Source organism: Schistocerca cancellata, chromosome 4 (genome assembly GCF_023864275.1).
Source record: "Schistocerca cancellata isolate TAMUIC-IGC-003103 chromosome 4, iqSchCanc2.1, whole genome shotgun sequence".
NCBI lineage: Eukaryota > Metazoa > Arthropoda > Insecta > Orthoptera > Acrididae > Schistocerca > Schistocerca cancellata.
The window spans coordinates 345616705-345640643 of NC_064629.1; the positions used below are offsets into that span (position 1 = coordinate 345616705).

The 23939-nt window shown below is 39.0% G+C and overlaps 1 protein-coding gene across 5 annotated transcripts in view; it reads left to right on the forward strand.

The window, feature by feature from the left end:
* LOC126184603 (glycoprotein endo-alpha-1,2-mannosidase) overlaps nt 1-5777 on the forward strand; it is a 105021-nt gene extending 99244 nt beyond the window's left edge. For all 5 annotated transcript variants that reach the window (XM_049927051.1, XM_049927052.1, XM_049927048.1 and 2 more), the window contains one exon: nt 5077-5777. In XM_049927051.1, coding sequence (XP_049783008.1) covers nt 5077-5495 — 419 coding nt within the window. In that variant the 3' untranslated portion in view covers nt 5496-5777. The remainder of the gene's footprint in view (nt 1-5076) is intronic.
* The last annotated feature ends 18162 nt before the right edge of the window (nt 5778-23939 follow it).

Consider the following 23939-nt stretch of genomic DNA (forward strand, 5'->3'; position numbering starts at 1 on the left):
ACCACCTTTGGAAGCAACCGTGTGGTCTACTAACTTGGCTACAACCACTGTGTGGCATTCTATGTGGGAATGATCACTAACATGCTGTCTGCCCACATAAATGGCCACCACCAAATTGTGGCCAAGAGTCAGTTCAGTTGCAAAGCCTGCCACCCAGCATGATGTGCCCCACTTCAACAACTTCTTCACAACCTGTGCTATTTAGACTATTCTCACCAACACCAGCTTTTCTGAATTGCGCGAGTGGGAACTCTCCCTACAACATATGCTTCAATCTCTTAACCCTTCCAGGCCTCAACCTTTGCTAGCCCCTTTCTGCATCTGCTTCTGGCCCCTTCCCTGCTCTCACTCCAATGTCACAAATGCCTGCTACCCCCGCAATGCATCTGTGTAGTCCTTTCCCCTTGTCTGCTTCTCTCCCTCTACCCTTCCCCCCACCTCCACCCTCACCTCTTCAGCACAGCTTTCCAATGCTGCATGTAGCAGTTTACCATCCTGTCCTCACCACACCCCTACATTTTTGCACCACAGGCAGCACTACAGCACTCCAGTCCTGCTATCCCTACCCTTCCCAGTCACATACCTCTTCTGTAACCAAACTATCCATGCACTATTCAGCACAATTAGGCCAGAGATGACAGTGGCCATGTGTGTATGAATGTGTGTGTGGTTTACTGAAGAAGGAATTTGTCCAATAGCTTATAATATCCAACAGTCTTCGTTGCAGTGTACCTGTCACTCAGTGGTTAGTAGCAATCTATCCTATATCATATTTTTGCATCTCCTATTAAATATGTATGGTTTGCCCACTAATAATCATGCTGCTTTGCAGAAATCTGAATCATCTTTCTTATTGATACTTGACAAGCTACATTGCCCCTTTGATGTTGTAATGACATATCTTCATAGCTACAGCCTCTGAGCTTGTCGTGCAGTAATTAACTGAGGACTGAATGGCTTCATTGCATATTTTTAGATATCACTGCTGACGTAAACATCTTGATGAAGAACTCCAAACTAGTTTGCGAGATGACAAAATGAGTAGAATTCCATTAGTACCTTTGTGTGTTGGCCAGGTTTGTGGCAGTAGAACAACTAGTTTATAATGCTGTCTGTTGTCGGAGGCAAATTTCCATAGTTGTAAACTAACTTACTACATTGACAAATTGTCATTGGGAACTTACATCTTACTACTACATGCCCACTACTGTGGGCATGTAGAAAATTGTAGTAGACACAGTAATGTGAATTGTAGCAATTTCTTAACTGCATGATACACAACAGCCTGGCATATACAAAAAGTTAGACTGTGTGTGCTAGTGTCTGGTCACCAAATCCACATGAGTTAGCCTTATCTCAAGTCCACCAGTCAATTCTGTTAACATGTGTTACATGTAATTTGTTAATAGGCTTTCATATAAGGACATATTTCATTTGTCAGTGTAGTTTCTTTGCAGGTTGCCTTTTACTCATTGTACAATAATGTATAACTGTTTGAAGAAGAATTTTTATTTTATTAGCAAACAGCAACCTTGGATGCCACATTATTTCAGAAAACACAGAGGTGGAAGTGGGATTAGTGTTTTATTCTATGTGATTTAATGGATTGAAGGTAGAGCAGTATTTCTATGTACTCTGAGTATACTGCTCTTCCTTTTTGAATCTCGCTCAGTCACATGTTAATTAGATATTAAATTTAAATTTGGTTTAGTGATGTTGTTTTTCCTTTCCTCCAGATATAACTTAAGCACTTACTGCAAAATTGTATATATAACAGAGGGAAACATTCCACGTGGGAAAAATATATCTAAAGACAAAGATGATATGACTTACCAAACGAAAGTGCTGGCATGTCGATAGACACACAAACAAACACAAACATACACACAAAATTCAAGCTTTCGCAACCAACGGTTGCTTATATATATATATATATATATATATATATATATATATATATAAAATAGAGGGAAACATTCCACGTAGGAAAAATATATCTAAAAAGAAAGATGATGAGACTTACCAAACAAAAGCGCTGGCAGGTCGATAGACACACAAACAAACACAAACATACACACAAAATTCTAGCTTTCGCAACCAACGGTTGCCTCGTCAGGAAAGAGGGAAGGAGAGGGAAAGACAAAAGGATTTGGGTTTTAATGGAGAGGGTAAGGAGTCATTCCAATCCCGGGAGCGGAAAGACGTACCTTAGGGGGAAAAAAGGACAATATATATATATATATATATATATATATATATATATATATAGAGGGAAACATTCCACGTGGGAAAAATATACGTGCCAGCGCTTTCGTTATCTGCTTGTGTCTGTATATGTGTGGATGGATATGTGTGTGTGTGCGAGTGTATACCCATCCTTTTTTCCCCCTAAGGTAAGTCTTTCCACTCCCGGGATTGGAATGACTCCTTACCCTCTCCCTTAAAACCCAAATCCTTTCGTCTTTCCCTCTCCTTCCCTCTTTCCTGACGAAGCAACCGTTGGTTGCGAAAGCTAGAATTTTGTGTGTATGTTTGTGTGTCTATCGACGTGCCAGCGCTTTCGTTTGGTAAGTCACATCATCTTTGTTTTTAGACATATTTTTCCCACGTGGAATGTTTCCCTCTATATATATATATATATATATATATATATATATATTACCTTAGGGGGAAAAAAGGACGGGTATACACTCGCACACACACACACATATACAGACACAAGCAGACATATTGTGTCTGTATATGTGTGTGTGTGCGAGTGCATACCCGTCCTTTTTTCCCCCTAAGGTAAGTCTTTCCGCTCCCAGGACTGGAATGACTCCTTTCCCTCTCCCTTAAAACCCACATCCTTTCGTCTTTCCCTCTCCTTCCCTCTTTCCTGATGAGGCAACAGTTTGTTGCGAAAGCTTGAATTTTGTGTGTATGTTTGTGTTCGTTTGTGTGTCTGTCGACCTGCCAGCACTTTCATTTGGTAAGTCACATCATCTTTGTTTTTAGGTATATTTTTCCTACGTGGAATGTTTCCTTCTATCACCCATCTTGTTTTACCAGGAACAACCAATTTGCATGTAATTTAAGGGTTTTTCTATCTGTTTGAGTAATAATTCAACTTAATAAGTAATGCATGTGTTACTGGCACTGAATTTTTGCAGAATTTTTAAATTGAAAGTATTAAGTTATTGAGAAGAATGGTGATATCATAACTGTAGAGTAATACTACATAAAATTTAGTTTTTCATTAAATTGGTGCTGTATGTACACTGAGGTGACAAAAGCCATGGGATGCCCCCTAATGTTGTGTTGGACCCCTTTTGCCCTGTGTAGTGCAGCAGCTGGATGTGGTATGGACTCAGCAAGTCATTGGAAGTCCACTACAGAAATATTGAATCATGCTGCCTCTGTAGCCATCCATAATTTCGAAAGTGATGCCCGCACAAACTGACCTCTCAATCTTGTCCCATAAATGTTTAATGGGATTCATGTCGGGTGATCTTGATGGCCAAATCGTTCATTCAGATTGGCCAGAATGTTGTTCAAATCAACTGTGAACAACTGTGGCCCAGTGACATGGCACATCATTGTTTCAGAATATGAAGTCTATGAAAGGCTGCAAATAGTCTCCAAATAGCCAAACATAACTATTTCTAGTCAGTGATCAGCTCAGTTGGTCCAGAGGACCCAGTCTATTCCATATAAACACAGCCCACACTATTATGGAACCACCACTGGATTGCACGGTGTCTCATTGGCAACTTGGGTCCATGGTTTCATGTGTTGTGTGCCACACTTGAACCATACCATCAGCTCTTACCAACTGAAATTGGGACGCATCTGACCAGGCCACAGTTTTCTAGTTGTCTAGGGTCCAACTGATATGATCATGAGCCCAGGAAAGGCACTGCACATGATGTACTGTTAGCAAAGGCACCTGCTTCGGTTGTCTGCTGCCATAGCCCATTAACACCATATTTTGCTGCACTGTCCTAACGGGTATGTTCATTGTACATCCAACATCAATCTCTGTGGTTATTTCACATGGTGTTTCTTGTCTGTTAGCACTGACAACTAGTGCAAACGCCACTACCGTTTGTCGTTAAGTGAATGGCATCAGCCACTGTGTTGTTTATTTATTTATTTGTTTGCTGTCCATATAACAGTCAGTTTTTGGACATTGTCATACATTTTAGTGCACATATACAAAGGTTCAGTTAACATACACAAGTGCACACATTGATACAAGTAGTGAAGGTCAGAAATTATCATTTTTGTGTTGCAAAAACAAACTTATGCTATATACATTGTTTTACAAAGGGAGACTGCAACTTGAAATCTTATACTAAATAACAGCTTTTCCCTGTTAATAAATGCTTAACTTTATTCTTTAAAGTGTTTAATTTAGCTATCTTGAGGTCAGATGGACGTCTGTTATAAAAGAGGGTTCCTATTGTATGTGGACTATGGTCTGCTGCCTTTTCTTTTTACTTGCAGTTCTGTGAAAATTTTCCCTTCTCTGTGTATTGCACCTATGTACATTACTGTTTGTGAAACAAAATACAGAATATAATGTAATAAATATTATTGCCTGCCTGATGTACATTATTTCTGTGACAAGTGTTCGTCAGCTCAAAACTTTGTGTTTGTATGTGTAGCTAAGAGCCAGTGAATCATCGGAGTACAAATGACAGCTCCACTAATCGATTGCCCTTTTGTACCTTGTGTACACAATACTAATGGCATCTGTATATGTGCAGACTGCTGTTGCATGATTTGTTACCTCAGTGTATATGATGAAAGATATCTTTTGGTTATTGTGATGGTATAGCTTTTACTTAAATATTCATTTGTTATTATCATCCAGAAGTTTATCTTTTCCACATAATGTAGTCAGTGTTTTGTAGTGGTGTATGTTACATATTTTGTGTGCAAAAAAGATCTCAAATATCAGTTTTAGTTTTCATTGACATTTTGAGATAAACTAATTCTTTACACATGACATTCTTAGAACTACTTTGGAGATATTTATATTGACAGATATTATGTTTTAGTATTAATAATTTATGTCTGTATTCTTCACAGGTTTCTACACATACTTTGCTAGCAGTGGATTCACATATGGATCATCATGGAAAAACTGGCGAAGTCTTAGTAAATTTGCATATCAGAATAGTCTTATATTTGTTCCATCTGTTGGTCCTGGGTATATTGATACCCAGATTAGACCTTGGAATGTCGCAAATATCAGGCACAGGCGCCATGGAAAATACTATGAGGTTGCTTGGCGAAGTGCAATAACTACCCAACCTAAAATAATTTCAATAACTTCATTCAATGAGTGGCATGAGGGAACACAGATAGAACCAGCCTTACCGAAGTCCACTCCCTCATTTACGTATCTAGATTATGAACCTGAAGGTCCATATTTTTATCTAAATTTGACTAAATGGTGGATAAATGAATTCACAAAAAGAACACAGGATGACAGCACCAGAATTTAATATTAACGTTAATGTTTCATTGATACTATGTGTATACTTTTTAAAGGTATAAATCTAGCAAATTGTCACTGTAATTACTCAAGAGTTGTGTGATTGTATCTAGTTGACAGAATCAGTGAATCCCATACCATCATGTCACTTGCATCCAGAAAACTGATTTCCACATGAAAATGCCACATGACTACATATGTAGCTTTTAAATAGATTTTATTTTCAAATAAAATTTTGCTAACTTGTTGCTGGTAAATATTTTTCACATATGAATAAAAAAATTTTGGAACTCAGAAATCTGTTTGTAACACAGCTGAAAGTTGTGTGTCAGTTACCAAGTTACCCTCACCTAGTCCTCCACCTCTCACCCTGGCTTGCCCTCTTAAGTATTCCAGCTAGTGCCCTCCCCCCCCCCCCCCCCCCCCTCCCCAACCTAAGACGCCAATTGCGAGGTCACATCATTCCCCAAATTTGTATACAATAACTTCATTACCAATCAGAGTCACATTCATCCCTTTGAGTAATTGAATTGAATTGAATTTTATTTGATCCTGTAAGATTACATTGTGTACAGTAAATGTACGTGTAATATAGGACATGTCAAAGTATTAACATTCTTTATCACTTATTTTTCTACACCTTTAGCTTACATTTTTACATCACTGATAATGAGTAACAATATATACAAATTTAATGGCATAAGTATTCTGCAACACTGTAAAACTCTTTTTCAATGAGATAGTCTTTAAGTTTCTTTGGAAAGTCATTATGAAGTACACTATCTTGCAGGTTTTTCGGCAGACTTCTTAGTAGTCTGATACCAGAGTACTGGGGTCCTTTTTCTAGCATTGCCAGTCTGTGGGGTATGCTCCGTACTTGATTCTTCTTTCTTGTATTGTGGGTGTGTACACTAGCATTTGTAATCCAGTCCTCATTACCTTTTGTGATGTACATTATTGTTTTGTATATATACAACGATGAAAAAGTCAAGATACCTAAATTCTTGAAACAGTTTCTGCATGTTTCAGAGGTCTTTCTTCTTAAAATGGTCCTAATTGCTTTTTTTTGTAATGTGAACACTCGTTTTGTCTCTTGTTTGTTTGAGTTTCCCCACACAGTCACTCCATACTGTAAGTATGGTTCGAAAAGTCCATGATACACTGTACACAGAAGGTTCTTGTCTGAATACTGTGATAGCTGCATCATTAAGAATATGACAGAGCTCAGTTTCTTACAGACATGTACAGATATGTTTTTTCCATTTCAGGTCATTATCCACAAGAATACCTAAGAATCTAGCAGATTCTACTTCTTCCAGCCTTGTTCCATCAACCTCTAAATCCATGTCTACAGCCTTTTCCTTGTTTTTAAACACTGCATACATAGTCTTTTTTAGATTTATAACCAGTTCATTTTCCAACAGCCATTGAGCTGTGACATTTGCAGATATGTATGCTCTTCTCTCAAGCTGTTCCATATTTTGGTCACTATTTAGTATTGTCATGTCATCAGCATACAATATTTTCTTTTCGTCCTCCTCAACACCTATATCATTAACAAATACATTAAATAACAATGGCCCCATTACCGAACCCTGCGGCACTCCATATTTGATGGATTTGGTTTCTGATTGGTACGAGTTTCCTAATGATACATACTGCTTGCGGTTGCACAAGTATGATTTTATCCATTCACCTGGTTGCCCCCGAATGCCATAGTTGCTTAATTTTTGTATCAGTATTTCATGTTCAATGGTGTCAAATGCCTTTGAAAGATCCAGAAACATTGCAGAGACAACCTTTTTCTCATCTAAGGACTGTAAAATGTATTCTGTTAGACTGACAATTGCTGATTCTGTAGATTTACCCTTTCTGAAACCATGTTGTGAGGGCATGAGAATGTTATGTTTGTCCAAATAGTTAACTAATCTGGTATACATAAGCATTTCTAGGATTTTTGAGAAACCTGATATCAGTGAAACTGGTCTGTAGTTGTTGGGATCATCCTTACACCCTTTCTTGTACACTGGCACTACCTTCGTTATCTTCAGTTTTTCTGGAAAAATTGCATCTCTGAAAGAACAGTTTGCTATGTTCAGCAGTGGTGTTATTATCTCCTCACATACCAGCTTTATTACATGATTTGATATTTCATCATCACCAGCTGATTTCTTGGACTTCAGTTTCTGTATAGTTTTCCGCAATTCATCTGCCGTGACTGGTCTTAAGAACATAGTACTGCATGATCTTTTTGGTACCTTAATACCCTTCTGTTTTTGACTATTTCTTTCCAATTTTAGGTTTTCTACTACACTGATATAGTTATTATTCAGTAGGTTTGCTATTTCCTTACCATCTGTGACCACTGTGTTGTCTACTTTAATTGACCTAATACCTTCTTCTTTGTTTGACCCATCTTTTTCCTTTCTTTCAGCATTGATTGCATTCCAAGGTGCCTTTGCCTTGTTTTTTGAGTTCGCTATAGTGGTGTCAATTGCTCTTGCTTTCGCTTCTCTTATTGTTTTTCTATACTTCTTTTTTAACATTTCATATTTTTCAGCTTCGCCCATCCGTCTCACGTCCTGAAGCTTCCTTCGCTGTTCTAGTATTTCACCGGTAATCCACTGTGTTTGATCTTGCTGCCTTTCTTGTCTCTTTACTTTGGGAAATGCTACATTAAAATGATACTTAATTCTTGAAATAAATGCATCATATTTTTCATTTACACTCTGGGCCTGTAGGGTTTCATTCCAAGTTTCCTTACTTAACATTGTTCTAAAGATGTTGATATTTTGTTCACTGATGATCCTAATTTCTTTGGTTGTTTGTTTTGGTTCTGATACTGTGTCATTACTTCTGCAAAAGCTGATTAGTTGTCCATGATGATCAGATATTTCTGTCTGAACTACATGTGACTCATAGGTACACATATTAGTAATTATGTTGTCAATAATTGTCTCACTTTGTGAAGTCACTCTTGTTGGTGCAGTTATTGTCACTTTCATGTTATGCTGTATTAACAATTCTTCAAAATCCTGTCTTATTTTTGTGTCTTTTCCCATGTCAATGTTGAAGTCTCCACTTATAATAAGATTTCTCTTCATATTCATTCTCAATAAGCTAGCAATTTTTTTTAGAAAGATGCTAATATTGCCACATGGTGACCTGTACACACAAAACACTCTAGAATCCTCTGCCACTATACCAGTAACTTCAAAGTCTTTTTCTCTAGCTATGGGAAATGTAGCAGCTTCACTGTTTACATTCTTTGATAGAGTACCTGTTTTAATATATATACAAACGCCACCACCCTTATATTTAGATCTGCAGAAGTAATTAGCTAGTTTGTAGTCCTTTATTGCCACATTATGTATTTTACTTTCAGTTAGTCCATGTTCACTTATGCATAATATGTCTGGTCTTACTTCACTCAGGAGTACTTCTGCTTCTAATTTTTTGTTACCAAAGTATTGAATATTTTGATGAAGTACTTTTATGTAATTTTTCTTTTGTTGGTTTACGTGTTGTGAGCTGTATTCTGGGGCAAATTCTTTAGTATCGTAATGATTTTGCAGACATCTGCAAACATTCTGCTGAACGTTACAGACCCCAGTCTATTTAAATGCAAGCCATCCTTCGCTAGTGAGTTTTCACATAGGAATTTGTTTGGGTCTATAAAAATTGCCACAAGACGATCACATTGTTCTTTAAGAGCACAGTTTATTTTGGCGATATATTTTTCACTCACCAACCTTCTGCTTATGATTCCGCTAAGTATCAGACGAGATCCTGCATACATATTTCTTGCAGAACGAATCATGTTTCTTGTTTCGCTTGCCATTTCTTCCTCACTGCTGCTCCTTAACAAATTCGTTCCAACATGTATAAACACCCCATTATAGTTATGTCTGGTTTCAGAATTTGGTTCTGTAGTATCTTGTCTTGCATTTACCATATTTTTAAAATGTTTACCGAGTTGATGCGTTCTAATACCAGGTCGTACGTCGATCTTGCAATTGGGGACAACGATATTCTTCAGCAGCAAATCGCCAATTATTAAAAAGTCATTTTCCTTTTGCTGCGTATCTGTCGCCTTGTTTTTCCTTTTGCTGTATGTCACCACCTTCCATTTATATTTATCTTCTGGTTTTTGGCTTACTGAGTTTACCGAGACATCAACGGGAACACTTGAAATGTTGTTTTTAAAGTACGATCGGTCACTGGTATTTTCGCGATCTTGTTGCATTTCCGTTTGATGGCTTTTACACACACAGGACTTCTTTTCTTGTATTAATGTATCATTTTCTTTCTTGATGGTCGAAAGTTCAGTTTTTAATGCCTCAATGTCACTTCGTAGTAATTTTATAATTTCGTTTTTTGTATCAACTGCACTTACAAAATTGGCCGTTTTGTCATTAAATATTACGTTTCATGTACTTCATCCAGTTGTATAAGTTGCCAACATAAATTTGTACAGGCTTTTAATGTTTTAAAAGGCTTGATGAAGCTTAGTGCGTTATGTGTCAGTTTTACAAATATTTTGTATGGCTAATATCTAGCAGTAGCAGTAAGCAGACATGCAGACATAAGACAACAATATGAAACTATCAATCTGGCAAATTTTGTAGTGGAGTAGTCTTTCTGAATGGAATAAAACTCTGTGCCAGACCATGTCTTTAATCTGGGTTTTTATCTTTTGGAAGCAGTACATTTTCTAGTGAGCCATTCAAGTAATCTTTGATAATTTTCAGACTGTCTCTCACTGCCAAGAATAGGTTTTTGATGGGGAAGATACTGTGCATACCAGATCTTTAAATGAAAATCAGTAATTTGCCAAAAAATGTTAACCAGAAAACCTATAATAGCATCGTTTATTGATTCCAAGAAAGCATTTTATTCTGTAGATACAGAAAAGAGAGGATAAAATCATTAGAGAATCTGGTGTTCAGCAAAATTAGGAAACATATTTTGTGAAACTCTTAACAAAAACTGTATCTAAAGTGAAATTTATGGAATAATATCTTAGCCGTTCAAAATAATAATTACTTGTAGATAAGAATGATGCCTTATAAGCTTTGGTTTCCAATTGTGTTTTAGAAAAAAATTGTAAAGATCTGGAGTTTGGAGCCACAAAAACAAAAAATTGAACCAATAATTCTGGGAAGGAAATCAAATAGAATTAATGTTAGCTGCCTGGCCTTTGCAGATGATTTTTCAATACTTTCAGAAAATCTGACAGAAGCAGTTACTCAAATAAATCTTCTAGAAAGAATAACTACTAACGCTGGGCTTATAATTGCAACTGAGAAAACAAAATTCATGTCAAATATAAAAAAGTATCAAAATAGGTAAAATAGATTTAGTTAGAAAATATCAATATCTATATTATTGTATACTTTAGTCCCATCCCAGAACGTCTCCCCAGAGTCCATGTGTCTTCGCACTCCTAATTTCTACAAGTTTCCTTAAGTCCATTAACCCAACCACCCAGGACGCCCCATTGTGGCCGGTTACTGTGACCCTACTGAGAGAATCTCTGCTCTCGTAGACCAACACCTTCAATCTATTAGCCAAAACCTACCCTTTTATATTGCTACCAACCATTTCTTCCACCGACTCCCCACAGTTCCTGTTCCTTTACCACACAGTGCCCTGCTCGTCACTATTGATGCCACCTCCTTTGACACTAACATCCCTAATGCCCACAGCTTTGCCAATATCGAACTCTACATTTCGCAATGCCCAATGGATTCCAAACCAACAACCACCTTCCTAGTCACCATGACCAACTATATCCTCACCCACAATTACTTCTCATGTGAAGGCATTACCTACAAATAAATCCAGTATATGGCTATGGGCACCCGCATGGCACAATCCTATGCCAACGTATTCATGGACGATCTATAGGAATCCTTTCTAAACACTCAGAATCCTAAACTCCTCACCTGGTTCAGATTCATTGATGACATCTTTGCAGTCTGGATCTAGTGTGAGGACACCCTATCCACATTCCTCCAGAACTTAACACCTTCTCCTCCATTTACTTCACCTGTTCCTACTCAACCCAACAAGCCACCTTCCAAGATGTTGAAATCCACCTCAAAAATGGCTACATCTGTATCTCTGTCCATACCAAACCTACTAACCACCAGCAATACCTCCAATTCGACAGCTGCCATCCATTCCATACCAAGAAGTCCCTTCCATAGCCACCTGTGGCCATTGCATCTGCAGTGACAAGTGGTCCCTCTCTCGATATATACCAAGGGTCTCACTGAGACCTTTACAGACTGTAATTATACTCCCACCCTTGTACAAAAACAAATCTCCCGTGCTTTATCTTTCCAGCCACCCACCACCTCCCAAAGTCTCACCATCTAGCTACAGAGGAGCATTCCCCTCATAACTCAGTATCACCCAGGACTGGATAAACTGAATTACATTCTCCACCAGGGTTTGGACTACCTCTCGTGGTGCCCTGAAATGGGGAATGTCTTGCCCACTATCCTTCCCACGCCTCCCATAGTGGTATTCTGATGTCCGCCAAACCTACCCAATATACTTGTCCATTCCTACACATCCCCTGCTCCCGATCCCTTACTTCATGGCTTATATCCCTGTAATACACCTAGATGCGAGACCTGTCCCATACACCCTCCCAACACCACCTACTCCAGTCCGGTCACAAACATCGCCTATCCCATTGAAGGCAGGGCTACCTGTAAAGTCAAACATGTGATCTAGAAACTAAACTGCAACAACTGTGCTGCATTCTATGTGAGCATGGCAGCCAGCAAGCTGTCTGTCTGCATAAATGGCCACCGACAAACTGTGGTCAAGAAACAACTGGACCACCACATTGTTAGCATGCCACCCAACACGACATTCTTCATTTCAAAGACCACTTCACAGCCTGTAACATATGGATCCTTCCCACCAACACCAGCTTTTCTGAACTGGGGAGGTGGGAATTCTCCTTGCAATATATCCTATGTTCCTGTAATGCTCCTGGCCTCAACCTTCATTAGTCATTGTCCTAATCCAGATAGCTCCTTCCCTGTTCCCATTCCAGCACTACACAGCCCTCTGTTCCACCAATGCACCAAGTCTTTTTACTTCTCTCCTTTCCCGCTACCTCCCCATACCCTTTCTCTCTCTCGCCCTCCGTCTAACCTCCCGGCTGCACCTAGCTGCCCTAGCCTCTCTCCACCTTGTCCCTGCACGCTCCCAGCAGCACTTCACTGTCCCCAACCCCAACCCTGCTAGCCTTCCCCTTCCCTGCCCCAGCCTCCTCCTTACCTGCACCCAGTTGCCTCTCCCATCCTGCACTGCTGCTGTTTGTAGTTTGGCTTCAGATGCCAGAGACTGTGGTCGTGTCTCTCTCTCTCTCTCTCTCTCTCTCTCTCTCTCTCTCTCTCTCTCCTATTACTGACAAAGGCTTGTTGGCCGAAAGCTTATTTTGTGACAGCCTCTTTGTTGTGCCTACCTGCAACTCAGGATCTCTGCCATATGGTGGTAGCAACTATCTTTCATAATATTGTTACATTCCATTCTGGATTTTCCATTGTTTAAATTGGAAACAGCATACAGTTAAAATAAAAATATGCATATTTAGACAAAGAAAACTAAGAAACCATACCACACTGATATGACTAGAGTGTTTATCTACTTAGAAATGCTTAATGGTGAACTACAAACTGTACAGAATAGAGATACTAAAAAAAAATTGTTAAAAAAATAATAAGTGCTATAGAACTAAAGCTCATTGGAAAACAGAAAGTATGTACCAGAATGTATAGAAAATATGAGAAGTAGTGGCAGACTGAAGGTAAATCTTCTTTTGACAATGCTACTGAATGAATGCAAACAAGCCATTGAAACAAATATTTCTGGAGGAACAATTTGACGGTAGCTTGGATTATAGAAATAAGGAAAAAAAAAAACTAGAAAGAAACAATATCAAAGAATTGGAGATTTCAGAAAGAATTTTTTTAGAATAATATACTGAATGTAGAAGGCTTCGGAGGCAGAATAAATAAGAAATTAGAAACAACATGGACAGAAGAAAGGAAAACACTACATATAGGAAAGATGGAGTATTGGAAGAATAGGAAACAACAAAGAAAGAAGAGGAAGTGAAGTTATTATGTGATCCTAGTAAATCAATACATAGATTTAAAAAAATAGGCAAAGAAAATTAGGATGTTCTCATCTTACATTTTATGGCAGAAAAATGTTACTAAATGCTAATTCCAGAGAATGTGTCAGATAAACACTCAGACAAACTTGAATAGGCTGAAACTACAGATTGCTGATAAAACACTAGGAAAAAAAAAACAAAGACAGAGTGTGTAGAAAAAGGGAATGTACACACCTTCAAGAGCTTTCAACCCTATGGTGTCCTCTCCATGTATAGAAAAGACCAGAGTCAAGAACATTACAAGGACAGGTCAAAATGGCACATGTGTGAGAAGCAGAATAATGTATTATTTTCAGTTTGTTACTGTTCTGCATTGAAAACTATTAGGTTCAAAGAAATTTATGAACTTGCAGCATGCTGCAGATGAAAAATAGGTCTTAAACTTGTTTTATAATTGAAATAAAGGGTTGTAGCTCAATCATACCTTGCATTAAGAAGTATCCTTTATATTTCATAATGGTGAATAATTTCAGACACCTTTGTCCATTTTCAGACCTTACGTATCGTAAGTATCACAATACAGGCGAAAGCCTATGTACATAAGTTGCTCCTGCAGTGACAATCAAAGTGGGACTATGCCCGACTCCATACAACAGTATATAGACCACATAGGACAGATGTATGTTCTACAATGCCTGTCCTTTGTGGTCTATTTACTGTTGTTGAGTTGGTCGTATTGCTGCTTTGATTATCACTGCAGGGGCCATTTTTGTACATAGGGTTTCACCTGTATTGTCACACTTACGATACGGATGGGTTGAAAAATGGACATAAATATTCAAAACTAGTCACATCAGGAAATAAAAAAGATACTCCTTCATGTAACTTATGATACAGCTACAACCATGTATTTCAATGGGATTTACTAAAATAGTGCTCTGCTGACAATATACTTTTTGTACAAAATTTGGACCTGCAGGAAAACTTGCAGCAGTTGTAGGACTCAATAAAAGCAACAGACTTATGAGTTAAAATCACAGATGGTAAAGATAAAAGTAGTCATTTGGTATGGAACATAATTCTGTTTCTTATAAACAAGACACAGCGACACAGCACATTTGATGCAGGGAATACAATCTTCTCAGATTTTTTACTGCAACTTGGGTTACTAATATCTAATAACATAAAATCTGCTTCCGTACATATTGTTAGTTTGGCATTTACTGAGATAAACAAGATATTTACAACAATGTAGGGAAATATACACTCCTGGAAATGGAAAAAAGAACACATTGACACCGGTGTGTCAGACCCACCATACTTGCTCCGGACACTGCGAGAGGGCTGTACAAGCAATGATCACACGCACGGCACAGCGGACACACCAGGAACCGCGGTGTTGGCCGTCGAATGGCGCTAGCTGCGCAGCATTTGTGCACCGCCGCCGTCAGTGTCAGCCAGTTTGCCGTGGCATATGGAGCTCCATCGCAGTCTTTAACACTGGTAGCATGCCGCGACAGCGTGGACGTGAACCTTATGTGCAGTTGACGGACTTTGAGCGAGGGCGTATAGTGGGCATGCGGGAGGCCGGGTGGACGTACCGCCGAAATGCTCAACACGTGGGGCGTGAGGTCTCCACAGTATATCGATGTTGTCGCCAGTGGTCGGCGGAAGGTGCACGTGCCCGTCGACCTGGGACCGGACCGCAGCGACGCACGGATGCACGCCAAGACCGTAGGATCCTACGCAGTGCCGTAGGGGACCGCACCGCCACTTCCCAGCAAATTAGGGACACTGTTGCTCCTGGGGTATCGGCGAGGACCATTCGCAACCGTCTCCATGAAGCTGGGCTACGGTCCCGCACACCGTTAGGCCGTCTTTCGCTCACGCCCCAACATCGTGCAGCCCGCCTCCAGTGGTGTCGCGACAGGCGTGAATGGAGGGACGAATGGAGACGTGTCGTCTTCAGCGATGAGAGTCGCTTCTGCCTTGGTGCCAATGATGGTCGTATGCGTGTTTGGCGCCGTGCAGGTGAGCGCCACAATCAGGACTGCATACGACCGAGGCACACAGGGCCAACACCCGGCATCATGGTGTGGGGAGCGATCTCCTACACTGGCCGTACACCACTGGTGATCGTCGAGGGGACACTGAATAGTGCACGGTACATCCAAACTGTCATCGAACCCATCGTTCTACCATTCCTAGACCGGCAAGGGAACTTGCTGTTCCAACAGGACAATGCATGTCCGCATGTATCCCGTGCCACCCAACGTGCTCTAGAAGGTGTAAGTCAACTACCCTGGCCAGCAAGATCTCCGGATCTGTCCCCCATTGAGCATGTTTGGGACTGGATGAAGCGTCGTCTCACGCGGTCTGCACGTCCAGCACGAACGCTGGTCCAACTGAGGCGCCAGGTGGAAATGGCATGGCAAGCCATTCCACAGGACTACATCCAGCATCTCTACGATCGTCTCCATGGGAGAATAGCAGCCTGCATCGCTGCGAAAGGTGGATATACACTGTACTAGTGCCAACATTGTGCATGCTCTGTTGCCTGTGTCTATGTGCCTGTGGTTCTGTCAGTGTGATCATGTGATGTATCTGACCCCAGGAATGTGTCAATAAAGTTTCCCCTTCTTGGGACAATGAATTCACGGTGTTCTTATTTCAATTTCCAGGAGTGTATATTGCTACTTGCTGTAAAGGTGACACATTAAGTTGCAGACAGTCACAATTAAAAGACACTTACTCATAAGCTTTCGGCCACAGCCTCCATCAGAAAAAGAAATAGAAGTACACATCATTCATTCATACAAGGAAGCACACCTCACACATACATGACCGCCACCTCCGGCAGCTTGGACCACCTGGGTATTCTGGTCTGAGCTACCAAAGTTGGCTGTCATATGTGCATGAGGTGTCCTTGCTTAGGTGTATGTTTCTCTTTCTTTTTCTGATGAAGGCTGAGGCCAAAAGCTTAAATGTAAGTGTCTTCATTTTGCCTGTCCGCAACATAATGTGTCACCTTTACAATAAGGAGCCATCTATTTTTTCCTACGTTTTTGATATTTCAACCTCAAGTTTGTATTGTTTATTTAAACAACATACTTGACATGCTTCAGCATAGGTTGTGCTGATAGCAATTTCTTTTATTTAATTTTCATGGAAAACTTTCATAAAAATGAAACAATCTCCACAGAAAAAGTGTCACTGTTTTCTTAAACCTCACCTGGGGAGAGGCGATAACACCATGAGCCCTCTTGGGAAAACCAAAGGTAAAAAGCAAGGTGACAGGAAAGTGAGCATTGTTATGCTTCACCTATTGTTGATATGCTAGAGAATCACTTTGTCAGTAAATAAACAAATTAATTAGTTTGAAAGATGAACCATAAATGAAACTTTAATATCTTCTGGTTTACGTAAACAACTAATGCCATCACACAACCAAACATGAGCAATGTCAGAAGCTATCAATACTCAATATTAACTACCAGTGGGTGAGAAAGGAGCATTTACTTTTCCCTCCCTGTTGTTTGATCTGGGAGAGAACAGGATTCCAAGCAGAATTTAAGCAGAAATCTCTGTCTCTATTAATAAGGTCACTTACTAATTTTATTTCAAATGTTTCCTTAATAAGACTGTCCCAAAAGCTGGAAGTGCATGTCAGAATCTCAATGTTATGTTATATATTCTGCAATAGCAGAAGTGAGAGGTGTGATGCTTATGCTCAGTACACTGGTCTTCCATGTTCCTTACGGTGACCAATATACAACATGCCACAACTACAAGGACTATGGTAGACACCTGCTTATGCAAACCAAGATCATACTTGACTGTCTTAGACTGTGATCAAGAAACACACTCTACTCTTTATTTCCACACAGTATGGCCAATCCCCATGGTAATGCTAGCTGTGTAAGGCAAAAAGACCAGAGACTTAGATGCCACTTCATTATTTTCATCATCCAGCTGATTCATGGTCAGTTGATAGTGCAATGTGTATCTGATCTGTTTTTCACTGTAATCATTCTGGTGAAAGGTGACTTCAAAGTGAGTTAAGTCAGCTGGCAAACTTTCAGAGTTTGAGATAACATGGATCCTATGAACCAAGGTATGAAATACCCCTATGCTGAGCTGCATGCTGACAACTGTCAACATGAAGATATGAAACAGTGTGAATTGGCTTCTTATAAACAGCATTTCCCAATCTACCATCAGCCTTTCTCCTGGCCATCTGATCAAGGAAGGGAAGATAGCTATTCTTTTCACCTTCATTTTGAAGTAAATATTCTTGCAAATGGAGTTTAGATGTTCTAAAAGCTGTTTAAATTCTCACTTCCATGGGGACAAAGAATACAAGTATTGTCCATTTGTTTAAAAAATAAGTGACAAAGGTCTTCCCATTACAACTACATATTTCCATTCATAGAGCTGGTCAGTGGGTATAATACTTTCCTGTCCAATGGAACTTATGAGTCCCTTGCTCTTTGTAGTGTCATGAAGCAGCATGGAGCTCAATTCACACATTGCATCCTCTGTGCCTCTGCTGCAGTCTAGGAATCTCTTTGATTGTGATAGTTCAATCACAGGCTACATAAGGCAGTAAAAGGCATATTGTCATACCAGTGTGTTGTTGATTTCATCATAAGAATTTACATGTCCTGCTTGACTTGGAAGGGCTTCCTTCATTGTGAGTGCATCAATGTTTATAATCCAGTATTGTACTGGTTTAGTTAATGTAAACTGATACTACTAATGCAATAATATCCTTTGAATTTAAATAATGTTGTAAAATGTGTCCAGGATATTCTAGTCCTGTCATGCCAAGAAAAGCGCTTTTGTGCACACGCATTTTGTGTTGTACAGGGCTATCTTTTTTTGCAAATTGTAATGTAGTTACACTGTTGTAACTTTGCTTGAATTTTGTATTTGTTAGTTACTTTAAATTAACATATTAATGTACAATGGCCATATGCACACAACTACTGAGCAAATCTGTTGCTGCAGAACATTGCCTTGGCACAAGTCATCCTATGAAATGTAACACAGGTTCTGGTATGCACTGCCAGTTATTGGGATAGTCATATTAAGGATGCAGCTGAGATTAAATTAGTAAGTGGCCTTATAAATAGGGATGAAAGTTTTTGCTAAAATTGTGGTTGGAATTCTGTTCTCTCCATGGTAAGACAATGAAAGGAAAAATTTAATGCCCTTTTTCTCATCTATTGGTAGTTAATAGTCTTTGATTGTGTGGTGGTGATAGTTTTTTTTACAGTGTGTGTTGTCTTTCTGCATTTGCTCTGCAAACCCAAAGTTTTAAATTCCCTTGTACAGCACTGTCACTTTGCATTTGTGCCTTGAAAATTATGGGATGTGCACCTATTGGAATACTGGCAGTTGTCAAAGACATCATCTAGATGCATTCTCATAAGTTGTCTAAAGAAACCATACCTGCATCAGCAGCTGTCATCATTTGCCCACTTTGGCTCTGTGTACAAACACAGATATTATGACTGATTATTTGGGCCTTTAAATATTAACTTCATCTCATTAGTTTCCTCAATGTAGTGTGTCAATTGCATACCTGTGGTATTTAAATGAATGCTTTTACCATATAGTTGAGTGAAAGAAAGGAAGAGGCCTAAACTTGGTACCAACACACAAACTGCTCTCCTCAGTTAACACCATGTAGCTTGCTGAGCTTAACATCCCCCTCCAACATATTGGTCACTATCAACTGTGTTTCATGCACTCATTTTGTGAGATAATTTGAATAGTTTTGGGATTTAACTGCGGACCTTGATGTATGTGTATGATCAGCCACTATTCACTGTCATGTCTTCCCTTCCCCTCTTCTCCTCTTTCTCAGTACTGACAATGAAAATTTTTTCACCTTCAGGAGCTTAATGGATATTGTATTGTAATTTGTTGTTTGAGCGCAGGTGCTGTCAGTCATCATGAAATCTACTTGTGGCTGTAATAATTAAGCAGTGGAGTTGATAAAAGATCATAGAGAAGGTAAACTAATTCTGTGAGCTTGAAGATTAATGTTTAGATTGATTTCTAAAAGAAATTGCACCTGATATTTATTCCTTTATGTTTATGGTGGATATAAAGGGGTTTGGAGTTACCTGGATAGGAAAATGCGGTTTTTGAAATTCAGTTCCACTTATGTATCCGAGAAGTTCCTGAGGCCAGTCAATGGTACTAGAATAGAAGTAGTTGTTTGAAAGCTGTTAATCCTGTCTTGTAAGTAACAGTGAAAGTAGTGTCGAAGTGGAAGGAGACAGGTAGGTGACTCAAGTGTATTTTTTACTTGAACTGCAACATTTCGTTTGAGCGGACAGAAAGCGTATAATTCACAGAACATTGCTAATAATGCAGGGATGCCATATAGGAATAAAATGAATAACATTGCAATTCCTCTAATTGTGTGTTCATTATCTTACTGAAATATGCAGATATTCTCAGGTTATATAAAATGCATGAAATTCTTCAGGCAATCCTTACATCCATATCTTGGAAGATAACAACTACTAGTACACTTAGAACAATTGTGGACTTAAATCACATAGCAACAAAACACCATGTCCATTCAGTTACCAGAATGCATGATGGCTCTTTTTACAACAAAAGTGAGGTGGTGCAGTGGTTAAGACTCTGGGTCCATATTTGGGAGGAGTAGGCATACAATCCCCATTTGGCCTTAGCCATTCAGATTTAGGTTTTCCATGGTTTCCGTAAACTGATTAACCCTCCCACTGCAGGTTACACAAAGAAGTGCATTCATCTCTGTCCAGACAGTTCTGTGCGACCCACTATTATCATGTTGGATGCAATTTATGCACTGTTTGCATGTTGGAAGTCACACTTTTCCCATGAAATACATTGCTGTTGCTCTGGAATATCACAGGCTGCTGTCTTCCCATCAGATCTTTTTCTGATGCTGTGGAACATCGGAGATCACTATTTTCCCATTGAACCTTTTTCTTTTTGTCTGAAGTATCAGGAGCTGCATTTTACATATTCTCCTCATTTCACTCACATACTTACAAATATACCTTCTCTCACCCGCAGTTTTGTAATCATATTTCCAAGCTTGTGTATGGAACCTTGCTTCAATATATGCAACATCCAGAAAAATTATCACTAAGTTTATTCTGCTTTTATAATGTTGAACGTGATCTTTGCATTTCCAAAATGTCAATTAAAAATTAACTCAGTTTAGAGTTTTTGGTTTTCTTGTTGCCTTCCCTTAATTCTGTCCTTACAACTGTTCTAACTATAGAATAAAAATGCCCTGTGATTTTGTACGGAAAAATCAGAAAATCGCCCGTACCTAGAGGGTTGAGGCAAATGCTTGGCAGGTTCAATTGAAAATGATATTGCCAATTTCCTTTCCCATTCCACTCAACTCTATGCTAGTGTTTCGATTCCCCTGACGTTTATTTTGAGGGGATGTTACATCCATAATTTCCATTATGCTCGCCTTTTGTTGACGATTTGTATCCGAGAGCTCATGAATTCTGCACCATCTTCAAATTAAACTATCATCCTGTGAGCATATGACCAAGTTTTTTTTTTTTTTTTTTTTTTTTTTTTTTTTTTTTTTTTTTTTTTTTTTTTTTTTTGAGGAGATGGCTTATGTTCACCTTGTTCTCCCTCTGGCGCAGACTATTTTTACAGACTGTGAATGAAAAAGAGAGAGAGAGAGAGAGAGAGAGAGAGAGGGGGGGGGGAGGGGGGGGGGGCGGGGAGGGAGAGAGAGCAACAGTGTACATTATTTTATTCTAACCGTTGGACCACTGTCATAAGCTCCCCTGTATTAAATACCCAGTTGAAACATGGTCAGAAACTGGATTTATTATTATTTTTCTATGTCCATCTTTCCAGAGATGGTTGCCGAACTCGGCTATTCAGTACAGAATGTCAAATCAAACATCTTTCGGCCATCTAATTTCCAAACTTATTTTATTTGGCTACCAGTTCTGGTGATTTACTATGCCATCTTCACACCCCCTGACCGATGTGTAGAAAGATTCCAACCTCAGTTCTGGTCAAAACAGGGGCCAGCATTCAAAATTTGTATCTTCAGATTTCTGCTTGATACAGTGATCCAGTGGGCCTTCAGGTGACCTGAGGATGGTGTAGTAAATCACCCTTTATTGTTATTTGTTTCCACATTTTGCAGAGTATCTTTTCTTCTGTAATCATCCTCTTCATTTTTAATGTGACCTCCTGCTATTCTTCAGTCTCCTAATATCCCAGAAGAAAAAAGCACCAGCTATCCTTGAGCAACATGCCTTACATAATGTAAATGTATCTTATCCTATGTATACTGAAAATCACTTCTATGAGATTCATGTATGGATGATGTGATTGGAACCAGAGGTAGAAGAAATCCATTTTTTCCACAATTTATCTAGACTTACATGAGAAGTTAAGTGCACTAACATCATATGTATAACTTCCTCAGATTTGGCTCATAATGCACTTGATTAGCAGCAACTGCATTTCACTTTTTTGTGAACTAAAAGAAGGTTTGATGTTTTCTCCTAATTGTTTTGATGTGGAATATGTTCAAAGAGGTTGTGCTAGGAGATCATCTTGAGTGAACTTGAGTTCTACCAATTTTTAAAAATTTTTGCTATTCATTTCTGAATGATACTCCAGAGTATTGTTTTTGTATCATATGAGAGAGGTGAATCGTGAATGAAACCTCGGGCATAACAGTAATGTGATGCCACTTTCGTTAATCCGTACTGCTCAAGTAATATCTATTTCACAGTAGTTATCAGCTGCTTATGTGTATGAATCCATGAACCCTGTACATAAACCAGCCATCATTATAATTCCACTGTTTCATTTCTTTTTTGAAAGATGTAATGCATTATACCCTGTTTCTTGTGTTCGTTTTGTTTAGTTATGTTATTTGCATGTGCCATGTATTATAATTATAATTGTGACCTCTCTGTAGAACATGGAATGACAGTTTTACAATTACACAACTATTGTACACTTCCTGAATGAAACATATGGCAACATGCAGATTGTTTTTATGATGGTCTTAAGCTACCCCATTTTCTAACCAGTTTATACTAACTTTATACTTACACATGTAGATTTCTCTCTCTCTCTCTCTCTCTCTCTCTCTCTCTCTCACACACACACACACACACACACACACACACACACACACTATAATTACATAATCAGAAATTAAAAGCAGATATGATTTTGGTTTGTTTTTGAAATTTATTTTATCATCTATTAAATTTTTATATCACTGTGTACGTGGAAAAAGATTTTGATAGCTGAATACCTCACATACCTCACTCCTTCTCGTGCCACACTAATTCTGAGTGAAGAACAGTTTAATTCATTTCTCCTTCTAGTATTGTATTTTTAGGCTGTTACTGTTATCATCTACATCTACATACATACTCTGCGAGCCACTGCATGGTGCTTGGCAGAGGGTACTCTGTACTACTATTCATTTCCTATCCTGTACCACTCACAAATAGAGCGAGGGAGAAATGAATGTCTATATGCCTCTGTATGAGCCCTAATTATCTTTGTGGTTCTTATGCAAAATGTATATTGGTGGCAATAGAATCATTCTGCAGTCAGCTTAAAATGCCAGTTCTCCAAATTTTCTCAATAGTGGTCCTTGTAAAGAATGCCACGATCCCTCCATGGATTCCCATTTGAGTTGCTGAAGCATTTCTGTGACACTTTCATGTTGTTTGAACCTAGCGGTAACAAATCTAGCAACCCACCTCTGAATTGCTTTGATGTCTTCCTTTAATCCACCGTGGTATGGATCACAAACACTCAAGCAGTACTCAAGAACAGATCGCACTAGCATCCTATATGCAATCTTCTTTACAGATAAACCACACTTTCCCAATTTTCTCCCAATAAACTGAAGTCAACAATTCACCTTTACTACCACAATCCATACATACTAATTCTATTTAATATCGCTTTGTTACGTTGTGTCCAGATATTTAAATGACCTGACTGTGCCGATATTCTATCTGACCATTACAGGTTTTTTTCCTACTCTTCCATTAACTTCGATTTCTCTACTTTTAGAGCCAGCTGCCATTCATCACACTAACTAGAAATTTTGTCTAAGTCATCTTGTACCCTCCTGCAGCCACAATTTTGACACCTTGTTGTACACCACAGCATCATGAACACACAACTGTAGAGTACTGTGCTGCCCACCCTGCTGGACAGATCATTTACGTATACAGAAAGTAATGGCAGACCTATGACACTTCTGTTTTTGCATTCCTAACT